Source organism: Lolium perenne, chromosome 5, assembly GCF_019359855.2.
Source record: "Lolium perenne isolate Kyuss_39 chromosome 5, Kyuss_2.0, whole genome shotgun sequence".
Lineage (NCBI taxonomy): Eukaryota > Viridiplantae > Streptophyta > Magnoliopsida > Poales > Poaceae > Lolium > Lolium perenne.
Genome location: NC_067248.2, coordinates 212,016,593 through 212,029,418, shown reverse-complemented (window position 1 = coordinate 212,029,418; position 12,826 = coordinate 212,016,593). Strand labels below are relative to the sequence as shown.

Below are 12,826 nucleotides of genomic sequence, written 5' to 3'. Positions count from 1 at the left end.
AGACGCAAACGGACGAAAAACGTCCATTTGCGTCGCTCCGTTGAAGAAGTCCTTAGAACAAACTTTTTTCCTTTCTCAAATGACATGTTAAAAGTACATTGGGCTAGAGACAATTTGCTCATACTCAATCTAACGAATGAACGTAAGTACTTGCTATGCGTTGTCCCAAAAATATGCACTAGAGCTACACGATTAAATCAGTGCGGTTGTCAGTTACTCTATTCCGACGGCTTATATCTAACCATCCCGACACACAGGAGCTCAGATACAAGATGCTGAACTTGAAAATGGCGCGAACCATTGGTCGTCTCCATCTAGCTTCATGAAATCCTGCAAGTCTTCCCACAGCTGGTCGCTAGTTCCGTCAGCACCCAGCTGGAGGCACTCTTCCGGCGTTCCCTCGTCGGCTTCCGCGCTGCACGGCGACGGCGTCAGGGTCTCCTCATTTTCGGTCACCGCGGTAGAATGACCGGCAATGCCGTTTCCGTGCGGAGGAACAGGCAGCAGAGGGTCGGAGCACGGGAAGTTGAGCTTGGCACGCGGGCCGCGGAACTCGAGCGCGGCGGAGTCGTACGCCCGCGCGGCGTCCTCCGCGGTGTCGAAGGTCCCGAGCCACTTGCGGACGGCGCGGCGCGGGTCGCGGATCTCCGCCGCCCATTTCCCCCACGGCCGCTGCCGCACGCCGCGGTAGGCGTTCTTCTTCCTCCTCCGCTTCCGCTGCTGGGTTGCTGGTACCACCGCCACCCGCCCCGTCACTTCCGCCGCCTCGGTCGCAAAGAAGTCGCACCCGAGGCAGCCGCTGATGCCGCACACCCCGCAGGCCGCAGCGGCGACGATCTCCGGCGGCGCCGTGCTGTACCCGGAGAGGACGTGCCGCAGCGCGGCGACGATGATGCCGTGCTCCCGCTCGGAGGAGATCGAGCGGCCGGAGGGGAACTCGATCGGTTGACTGCTGGCGCCTCCGCGATCGTCGCAGCGCGCGGCGTTATCTTGGCTCGTAGTGGCCATGGCTGTGCTTGGTGGCGCTTGCTTAAGGTCGGAGTGTCGAGTGAGACTGGAGTGCTTCTGTGCTTGAAGTGATCTGAGGTAGGAGGTCCGGGCGAACGGAGGCGGTTATATACGCTTCGGAAACATCGGAAGCCACGCGGCGGATATGTGGTAGCCAGAGCGGCGCCAGGAGGACACACGGCCGGGCCAGGCGTGGGTTGCTCGGACCGACGTCGTTGATATTTCCACTTATGTCCTCCAACCCAGGGGCTCCGTGGAAAACGTGTGGTTGAGGGAGAGCTCAGAGCTGGCGGCTTCTGGATGGTCTTGCAGTGCAGTGGATTGCTGCCTGGACAAAGTGGTGGTAGTGACGCGCGCTCTGACGACGACGTGCGTGCAGCTGAGGTAGAGGCTGACTTCTACGTGGGGTCAGCGACACCGAGGCTCGACAGGACAGAGGAGCAACCTGGAGGTTGGACTAGTCTAAGCGGAAAGTCAAACGCACAGAACTCTCGCCACGTGGCTCATCCGACGCTGCTGCATGTTGCCAATCACCTAGATGCTCCAAATGGTAAGCCAAAAGCCCAAAAGAGTTCCAACTTAGGTAGAGTAGTAAGTTATATCTTCATTACCGGTACCCAAATTCTTTTTATGAAATACAATACAGATGCAAACAATCACAAATACGGACATGGACGCAAGCAGGCACACCCTATCCTAAAAAGCTTAACGCCTCTTATTTTAATTTTTCACTATTTTAAAATGCGGAAAAGATTCAAATATATATATAAATAGCAAATGTTGTCTTGTTCAAAACCTCAATCATTGCATTCCCTCTCTCCCACTTCACGCCTTGGAACGCGTTGTTTTTTATAGAGAGAAAGACGATTTCCCATCTTCTAAACCCGAAATAAAGGGTACATCGGGAAGGGGAAGAGATCCAGTGGAGACGTGTACCTGTGAGAGAGACTGAGTCTATGAAACTGATCCAACGGGTTTTGAGATTGATGAAGTTACCACAGATATCACGCTATCGACGTGACGTCGTCATTGAGAAATATTCTGATTCTGACTTTATGAGACACCAAAGTGCTAAACTTGGGGTTTTAAGTCCATCAAAAAACTAGAAAACAAGGTGTAATGCTACACGACATAGGGAAAGTTTTCCTTTTGGGTAAAAATTTCGCTGACCCACGAAATTACTGAAACTTCATAAATTAGTTCACTCAAGTTGACGAAATTTTATTTGAATTTGAATAAATTTAAACTCAAACTAATGGATATAAAAGACTATGGGTATTTCCGTAGAAACCTTACTCACCTAATGGTTTGTCCACTACAAACGTATTGTTTGGCCCAGGTTTGCTTCCTATAAAAGCTTAATACTTCAGTAACTTCTTTTTTCTTTATTTAGCATAAAAATGAGATTGAACGCAAAAAGGAAGAATCGAACTCAATACCCCTAGTCGGCGTCCTGTTCGGCACCACGTAGCAAGCATTCTTATTACCTTCTTCGTTTGAGCTTGTTCTCTCATTCACCACTTGGAACTCAACATTAAGGGGATTGATCGATCGGATCCCACGAGGATTGACGTGTCAAACATGAAGATCTGCGTGAATATCGGTCGGCACTTGGTAGTGTTGGGGCGTTTCCTATTTGACGCTCAACACAAACGTTAGCACACTGACGCGTACCCGTCTCCTTCTTCTTGAGGGCTGCTAGGCCAGCCCACGTCTCCTTCATTTCGTGGTAAGACATGAAGATGATGACCCCGAGCAGGAAGAAGATGAAGCCTTGACGACGATGCCAAAGATGGGGATGACACGAATGGCCACGATGTCGCCGGCGAGGCCAGGTCTGCACCTCGCTGGAGACGGCGACAATGCGGATGGGTTTTGGCTGCACTAGTGAGGGAGCATAGGGTTTCGGGGGCGTGGGAGCTTGCCGACGGCAAAACCAAGGGTTTTGGGGGTGCAGGGTTCGCCGGAGCCATGGATGGATTGGCTTTTAGCGGGAGGTGTCTGTCAGCGGCGGATCGGCGAGGCACCATGGGAGTTGTGTCGGCCGCGGGTGACGGCATCATGCAGATTGGTTGGCGGTAGAAGAGGGGGATCGTGAGTCTGGAGGAAGAAGAAGGGTGTTGGAGAAGATGACCATGGTTAGGTCTGCAGGAATCAACACGCTTCCGAAAGGGTCGAGCGTCAACCTTTTGTTCTAGAAGCGCCCGTGGTGTTGTGGGGCGGATCATATTTCCGCCCATTGCGGCCCCAATATAGGGTGCCACACAGGGCGTTGTAGGTTTGGGCTAGGCCCGTTAGGGCCGTCGGTGGTTACTCCCTAGTTTTCCTTTAATTTTCTTTTTCTTTCGGCGATTCTTTACGAGTTTCTCCGGCTTTTTTCTTCCGTTTTTTTCCTGTTGGTTTGTTTTTTAAAAAAATTCCAAAACCTGAACATTTTATAGTTTTGAACTTTTTTCATGTTTAAACTTTTTCAGATTTGAACATTTTTTAAATTTTTGAACATTTTTCAAATATGAACACGTTTTAAATTTGAACATTTTTTCAAGTTCGGACAATTTATAATAGAAAACCATCATAGAAAATCGGAGCACTTAACAAGAAAGAACGGTGGAGTGCGAAGCAGCGACGATCTCTAGGCGTGGCCCAACGGCTGGTCCCTGTGGGCGGCGAACCAAATAGAGGCCGCCAAATGCGTTGAATAGGAGCCCCTTGTGTCGTGGGCAAACCCTATTTGCCACCTACGTATTAGCGTGCATTATTAAGCTCCGTCTGCGCGCTCCTGCATTCTGGCTATCCCATTAGGTGTTTGTTCCTTAGTTGAGGTACTGTACCGTTTTCGTGATTTTTGGCTGGTATTTTTCTTGTTAGGTCTATGTTACGGGTTTCTTCTGGGTCCCTCGTTTCCCCCCGGTTTGGTAAGTTGGGATTTATGATTTTTTTTTTAAATCTGAACAATTTTTAAGTTTGGACGTTATTTAGATTTGAACACTTTTTAAATCTGAACTTTTTGAAATTTGAACAATTTTTTATTTTGAACTATTTTCAAATTTATATATTTTCAGATTTGAGCATTTTCAATAATATAAACAATTTTTTAAATTTAAACTTTTTTTTATTTTGATCTGAAGAGAACAAAATAGTACCTGGTATTTTGGGCCGCATTGGAGCAGCCCATCAGGAAAAGCGCCCGAGCATGACAGAGTCGCTCCTACATTAAAGCGATGCATAGGGGCCGCTCCAATATTCTTGTTTCCGGAGTAGAAGAGATGTGTTCCTCGGACGCAGTATTTTTTTCCCGAGTAGACGAGATGTGTTCCTCAGATGCAATATTCTTATCCTGGAGTAGAATAAATGTGTTCTTCGGACGCAATATTTTTGTTGCCCAAGTAACCGAGATGTGTTCATCGAGGGACAAGAATATTACGTGGGAGGAAATCATCTCGTCTACTTGAAAAATAAAAATATTGCATCCAAAAAGTAAATCTCATCTACTGGGTAAATAAGAAATGTTGCATATACGAAACACATATTTTCTATCGGGAAATCTAATTCGTGCCTGGGCACTTTCTGGCTTTACAAAGTGCTCACCTCTTTCGCGCGTCCGATGTTGATCGTGTGGTTGCTCTGGGCGGGACAACGAGGACCACACGACTTCATGCTTTGGAATCCCCGATTGAACACATCCCCAAATTCACGATTCCCCTTTCTTCTCAGTCCCCTTATCCTCTCGTCTCTCACACACGAGGAGAAGCGGATCTCACCGGCCATCGGGAGGGATGGCCGCCGACGGCTCCGACGCGGAATCGCCGCGCTCTGGCCCGCTTCGAGCACCTCTCTCTACCTTCTCGCCGGCCCCCGCACCGAGGCCGCTGACATCTGCGCCGTCCCCACCTTCCGATTCCACTACGCCGTGAGGGTGATCCTCTTCGCCTTCTTCCACGCCTACCTCGTCACCGCCGACGTTGCCAACCTCCAGTTCGTGCTCGCCGCCACCGTCCCATTCGTAATACTCCCCGTGGTGTTCCTCCTAAGGGACGACTTCGAGCCCGCCTTTGGGAACAACGACAGTGGAGGAGGGGCGAGGAGGATAAGGCGTCGGAGGACAGGGGATGGAGAAGAAGGACGGTGATGTCAAGACCGGGCCGACGCTCCGACGTCGAGACTGTGCAGACTCGGAGGAGGCTTCAGTCCGCTCCTCCCTGTCTCGGTTGTTTGGCTAGGTGAGCTCCAGCTTCTCCCGCTTTCTCTCCGCTCTATCTCTCCACCTGCTGCTAGAGTTATAGTCCTGCTCGTGTGTGGCCTTTGCTACCACTTCACTGCTTTGTGCCTGTTGTTCTTGTTTGTTGCGGGCGTGATGTGGTACTGCAACTATGCTACTACATGTGCGCAGCTGTTTGCTGCTGATGTACTGTTGCCTGCTTGACTGCTTACTACATATGTCTAGTATATCTGTTGTTTTTATTTTAACACATCGGGTGATCATTTTGTGTACCTTCTGAACTTAAAGTCTCTAATACAATTAGTGTCAACGGCAGTGAGCAGCTGAGGAGGGGCGTCAATGGCGCAGACTGGGGATTGACGCATCCGAGCTGGGTGGTTGTTGTGTTGAGAGGGTTTATTCGGTGGTGCAGCCTCACGGTTCGACGCCGGCGAGATGGGCGGCGGACCTCAGAGCAGTCATTGAAGGCAATTTGAGAGTAGGTTCATTTAGGTAGTTATCCATGTAGTTTTTGTTCAATAATTACATACATTTGATGCCAAAAACAATGTGTATGATTTAAATTATTTGTGTGGATATACGAGGGGTTCTCTGAATTTTGCGCTCTGGGTGTATTTTTTCATATATGTAAAAATTGCATATAAAATACATGCATAAAATTTAGAGAATACTACTTGTAGGTTATGTTTCTCACATGATGTAAATACCGAATTTAGAATACATCCCATGTGTTAGTAACACTAGTTTGTAGGTTTTCCTCAAAAAAAAAAAGAGACAAGTTTGTAGGTCCTGTTTCTCACAGGATGTAAAATTTGCATATAAATACATGCAATGTGTTAGACTTAGAGAATACTAGTTTTGTGGGTTGTATTTATCTTATCATAGGATGTAAAAATTGCTCCTAAAATACATGCTACTCTCTTAAAAAATACTAGTTGCATTTTTCCGCAGTATGTATTTATTGCACCTAAAGCACATGCCTTTTTGTTATCAATACTATCCCTAGGATGTATTTTTCTCCTATATGCAAAGTGCAACATCTCCCACTGTTATACGTTTGAATCTGAGTGCATGTATCATCTGGAGACTAGCTAACTGATTCCGCACTCCATTATCATTATTATTTTTGAAGCTTCCAATTCCATCCTCTATGAAGCTCTACCGCATTTTCCTGCCCTTCTCTGTTGTTTCTTTTGACCGGTGAGAAATTATGTGGGATGTGATGCGTTGCAGGGTTTCCTGCCCTTCTTGAGGAACGTCGAGAGGAAATCGACGGGGGACTTCTCCGGCGTGCCATACAACATGACGTTGCTCAGCTGCCTCTTATTTGGCATGGTAACTATCCCGCTGCCAACACTTGATCTTCACAGTCTTGCACTCTTTATTTCATCCTTGGTTTTCTTTATTCTTCAAGCTATCTTTTGTGTGAGCTACTGATGCAAGGATGGCACTGCTTGTAAGTACCAGTGATACTGCAGATTGCAAGATTCTTTAGTGAGGAAGTCTGATGGTGATATGACTAGACAGTAATTAGCACTGTATTTTTTGTAGATTGTGTCCTCAACCATCAGCAGCTTAGCATGGTAGTTGCCTGATGTAGACCACACATGCAGATGGGTTTGAGAATGTGGATTGAACCTGTAGCTGGGAACTAGTTTGGATGGGTTTGGGTGGAAAATTGTTGTAGTTTGGTTTGGTCTGGATCCTAGTATGCAGCTTTTAGTTTGGTTTGGATCAGTTGCTACACATGTGTTTGTACAATTTGGGTTGGATTCGTTCTAGTTTTGAAAGCATTCCCAACCGTAACAGCAAGGGATCATCTGATTTTTGCTTCAACAGTAAGTGAACATGTGCATATGGATGTAGTATTGTTATGTCCTTATTGTATCATAGGATGTATATTTCTTGAAGTTTTGGTCAGATTAAACAATAGGTTTCTTTCCTGATTTTTTTATCCAACATGATGTATTTTCATGATCATATTGTGCATATGGGATGTATATTATTATACCACAGGAAGTACTTTTGCATCCCTTGAAGTTTTGCTTCACATTAGACAGTATGGTTCTTTCCTGAACTTCTTTTTATTCAACATGATGTATTTTCTCATTAAAAATTGCATATGGGATGTATTATTCTAGTCATAGGATGTACTATTTTTAACCCACAGATATAATAACGCTGATATATTTACATCTAGGTGGCAGCAGGGAGAGGCCTGGGTGAAGTGAAGGGTGCTTCCTGTCAATTACTTAGGGCCAAATTATCTACGGGTTGAAAGCAGTGGATGTATTTTGTTGCATTAAAAGGACGATGGTGCAGTTGTATATATGATGTTTTTTTTTGGGTTTTGCCAACCGCATGTGTGAATGCATTTTTTACAAGATTTATACTGTTTTCTCTGCCATGTACTATCAGGGGTAAGGTTCTTAGGATTCACATTGTGGTATTCTTTTACAAAATCGTGGGAAAGCTGCGCATTGCATTGAACGCAGGGGCAAGCAGAACACGTGGGGACCAAACTTTCCTTTTTCAGTAATACGTGGGGTAGACATAACAGATTCTTTCTATTTTTGGGAGGGGCACCCCGGAAGACTACACAGTGCCTGGGCACTGTGTAGCAACGTCCATTTTCTATTCCGGGAACAAGAACATTGTGTTTCCGTGCTGCGGAGCCTTGTGCTCCGACACCGACCATCTGTACTGTAGAAAGGCCGTGCAGGTAGGACCGGGCCAGTTTTTTCTTTTTGAAGACCACCGGGCCAGACTTAATCTTCCTATATGGTCTTCTTTTTGGGCAACGCTAAGAATCGGAGCCCGATGGATCGCTTCCCGTCGGACCAGGTTGTGGCCGCACGATTGAATAGCTGATGGTGATACGATCCCGTCCTGATTTTGAACCAATCCCGCGTGACTGCCTAAGTAAAACCTGGGCCAAATTGCATGCTTCCATGGAACAGATGGTGTAGGGGATCTGAACTCATTATTAATTAGATTTTGTTTCCTACTAAATGCTTCCAGATTTTAGGGTGCTAATTTTCTGATAAATCGTGCGTCCTAGCATCTCAATCTCCTCTTTATGTTGTTCCTTGCAGAGCAGATTTTGTTTTCCATATTATTTGATGTTTTAAAGTAAATATATATTTGCTTCAATAGTAATCTGAACGGGCTTCAAGTAATTCGTTTCCAACAATTTAGTTGTAGGAAAAATATTTATGATTTCTATTTTCAATCTGCATTTTTGTTGATGACACATGCATTCACCTTAATCGATGGAAGCACCTTTTTTTTCATTATATGCTACTTGCTTTAGGGTTGCTTCCATAAAGCAAAAAATATGTCATATGGGGCTAGACTACACTGTCTAGGAGGATGCAGATGGCAACACACGATGATTTCCATGCTTCCTTTTGATCGTGACCGTGCTCCATTCAAATGGTGGCCATGCTTCGTCTCGCGACACCAGCTGTTTTCGCCATGCTCCTTTGATGGTGATCATGTTTCATTCAGATAGTGGTCGTGCTTCGTTACACACCACCGGCCAATTCTTCCATGCTTGAGAGACGCTACAACTTGAAGGCCTAGTTGAAAATGATGTAGGACGTGTTCAGGAGCTGAATTATAAGCGGATTACACAAATTTAAACTTCAAAATTAGAAAATATATCAGCAGACTGTGACCCAGGTCACTTGCACTTACCCGCTTCCCCCGATTCATGTCGTCGTTGATGGTGACCTAGAACAGTGGAAGTAGCCTCCAGACTGCTTCAAATCCACTAAGGAGAGTGTGACCTAGTATGTACCAAAGTCCATCATAAATTCATCACTGCTTCAAATTAACTTGCCGCATGTATTACATGGACTACGATATTTTTAATGTGGGAGTATGGAAAGGTTACTTAGGAAGCTATATTTTTTTAATGTGGAAGCATGATATGGTTGCTAATGAAGCTATAATAATTCGCTTTCCAAGCACATAAGCTACACATGTTGCTGAACGTGTGCAGTGATGAAGTAGTAATTAGGACAACGTCATAGAAGAAGTACGGATGACAAAAGAAGAAGGGCAGCGCTAAGAATCGGAGCCCGATGGATCGCTTCCCGTCGGACCAGGTTGTGGCCGCACGATTGAATAGCTGCTGGTGATACCATCCCGTCCTGATTTTGAACCAATCCCGCGTGACTGCCTCAGTAAAACCTGGGCCAAATTGCATGCTTCCATGGAACAGATGGTGTAGGGGATCTGAACTTATTATTAATTAGATTTTGTTTCCTACTAAATGCTTCCAGATTTTAGGGTGCTAATTATCTGATAAATCGTGCGTCCTAGCATCTCAATCTCCTCTTTATGTTGTTCCTTGCAGAGCAGATTTTGTTTTCCATATTATTTGATGTTTTAAAGTAAATATATATTTGCTTCAATAGTAATGTGAACGGGCTTCAAGTAATTCGTTTCCAACAATTTAGTTGTGGAAAAATATTTATGATTTCTATTTTCAATCTGCATTTTTGTTGATGACACATGCATTCACCTTAATCGATGGAAGCACCTTTTTTTTCATTATATGCTACTTGCTTTAGGGTTGCTTCCATAAAGCAAAAAATATGTCATATGGGGCTAGACTACCCTGTCTAGGAGGATGCAGATGGCAACACACGATGATTTCCATGCTTCCTTTTGATCGTGACCGTGCTCCATTCAAATGGTGGCCATGCTTCGTCTCGCGACACCAGCTGTTTTCGCCATGCTCCTTTGATGGTGATCATGTTTCATTCAGATAGTGGTCGTGCTTCGTTACACACCACCGGCCAATTCTTCCATGCTTGAGAGACGCTGCAACTTGAAGGCCTAGTTGAAAATGATGTAGGACGTGTTCAGGAGCTGAATTATAAGCGGATTACACAAATTTAAACTTCAAAATTAGAAAATATATCAGCAGACTGTGACCCAGGTCACTTGCACTTACCCGCTTCCCCCGATTCATGTTGTCGTTGATGGTGACCTAGAACAGTGGAAGTAGCCTCCAGACTGCTTCAAATCCACTAAGGAGAGTGTGACCTAGTATGTACCAAAGTCCATCATAAATTCATCACTGCTTCAAATTAACTTGCCGCATGTATTACATGGACTACGATATTTTTAATGTGGGAGTATGGAAAGGTTACTTAGGAAGCTATATTTTTTTAATGTGGAAGCATGATATGGTTGCTAATGAAGCTATAATAATTCGCTTTCCAAGCACATAAGCTACACATGTTGCTGAATGTGTGCAGTGATGAAGTAGTAATTAGGACAACGTCATAGAAGAAGTACGGATGACAAAAGAAGAACTGACACATCAAATGGACACTAACTCTAGGGCAGCGCTAAGAATCGGAGCCCGATGGATCGCTTCCCGTCGGACCAGGTTGTGGCCGCACGATTGAATAGCTGCTGGTGATACGATCCCGTCCTGATTTTGAACCAATCCCGCGTGACTGCCTCAGTAAAACCTGGGCCAAATTGCATGCTTCCATGGAACAGATGGTGTAGGGGATCTGAACTTATTATTAATTAGATTTTGTTTCCTACTAAATGCTTCCAGATTTTAGGGTGCTCATTATCTGATAAATCGTGCGTCCTAGCATCTCAATCTCCTCTTTATGTTGTTCCTTGCAGAGCAGATTTTGTTTTCCATATTATTTGATGTTTTAAAGTAAATATATATTTGCTTCAATAGTAATGTGAACGGGCTTCAAGTAATTCGTTTCCAACAATTTAGTTGTAGGATAAATATTTATGATTTCTATTTTCAATCTGCATTTTTGTTGATGACACATGCATTCACCTTAATCGATGGAAGCACCTTTTTTTCATTATATGCTACTTGCTTTAGGGTTGCTTCCATAAAGCAAAAAATATGTCATATGGGGCTAGACTACACTGTCTAGGAGGATGCAGATGGCAACACACGATGATTTCCATGCTTCCTTTTGATCGTGACCGTGCTCCATTCAAATGGTGGCCATGCTTCGTCTCGCGACACCAGCTGTTTTCGCCATGCTCCTTTGATGGTGATCATGTTTCATTCAGATAGTGGTCGTGCTTCGTTACACACCACCGGCCAATTCTTCCATGCTTGAGAGACGCTGCAACTTGAAGGCCTAGTTGAAAATGATGTAGGACGTGTTCAGGAGCTGAATTATAAGCGGATTACACAAATTTAAACTTCAAAATTAGAAAATATATCAGCAGACTGTGACCCAGGTCACTTGCACTTACCCGCTTCCCCCGATTCATGTCGTCGTTGATGGTGACCTAGAACAGTGGAAGTAGCCTCCAGACTGCTTCAAATCCACTAAGGAGAGTGTGACCTAGTATGTACCAAAGTCCATCATAAATTCATCACTGCTTCAAATTAACTTGCCGCATGTATTACATGGACTACGATATTTTTAATGTGGGAGTATGGAAAGGTTACTTAGGAAGCTATATTTTTTTAATGTGGAAGCATGATATGGTTGCTAATGAAGCTATAATAATTCGCTTTCCAAGCACATAAGCTACACATGTTGCTGAATGTGTGCAGTGATGAAGTAGTAATTAGGACAACGTCATAGAAGAAGTACGGATGACAAAAGAAGAACTGACACATCAAATGGACACTAACTCTATGCATCATATATCACAAATGTAGGAGGCATGAGGCCATGTTTGAACCAAAATAGTTCTTCCCTGGGCATAGATACACTAACTAAATCGAGAAGCAGAGAAAATTTATTAAATGTTAACTTGAGTCATAAGAAACATAGATGATAAATGTAAGAAGCATGATTGAGATTTCAAAACACAAAGCTACTGAAAATTATATAAACAGCAATGGTGGGCTTGTAACATGGTGGTAGCCTAACAAACATAGGAAGCAAAGAGGACGTGTTTAAAAGATAATGGTTCTATATATGCAACAACCTCTAATGTAGAAACGCTGAATAATATTCAAGAAGCATGTACAATTGGAAGCATCAACATTACGCAATCTGAGCGTGATTAATATCCTATAGAAGCATACAAATTTGAGAAAGAAGAAGTTAACAATGCAAACTCACATAGTGACATGCTTGTAGGCAAGAAATGAGTGGAGAAAACTACACATCGATAACCAGTTTCATTTTTCTAATTGGAGAGCCCGTGAGCTTACATATAACAAAAATAGGGGAACACATGCGACCTAAACAGATCATTTCCAGTAGCAGATTCCTTCGCTCAAGGTATACGAGAGACAATAAAGTATGTAAGGAACATGAATTAGAGGGGAGTAGTGGTTGTGTGAGTTTCTGCTTCACTGGAGCGTACCTTGGTCGGCCCGGCAAAGCCACCTCCAACTCTTCTGCACCGGCCGATGGCGGTCAGGGAGGCTCCACCATGATTCTCCGACGCTGGAGTCGATCCAGGTGGAGGCTCACGATGGCAATGGAGCGGGTTTGGACGGATATAGCAAAACCAGATCCATGCCCAAATCCATCAGCCTCGCGCTGCCCTGCCCACGAAAGTATCCATGGGCATGGATGTCGCTCCAAATCCAAATCCGCTGGATACCCGGATATCCATGGATATCCATGC

The 12,826-nt window shown here is 44.7% G+C and overlaps 1 protein-coding gene across 1 annotated transcript; it reads right to left on the bottom strand.

Moving 5' to 3' along the window:
• Positions 1 to 52: 52 nt before the first annotated feature.
• On the bottom strand, positions 53 to 1,082 carry LOC127301843 (uncharacterized). Its single transcript, XM_051332121.2, has one exon. It carries the CDS (start codon positions 1,006 to 1,008, stop codon positions 262 to 264), a length of 747 nt encoding a protein of 248 aa, XP_051188081.1. The 5' UTR covers positions 1,009 to 1,082; the 3' UTR covers positions 53 to 261.
• Positions 1,083 to 12,826: the final 11,744 nt, after the last annotated feature.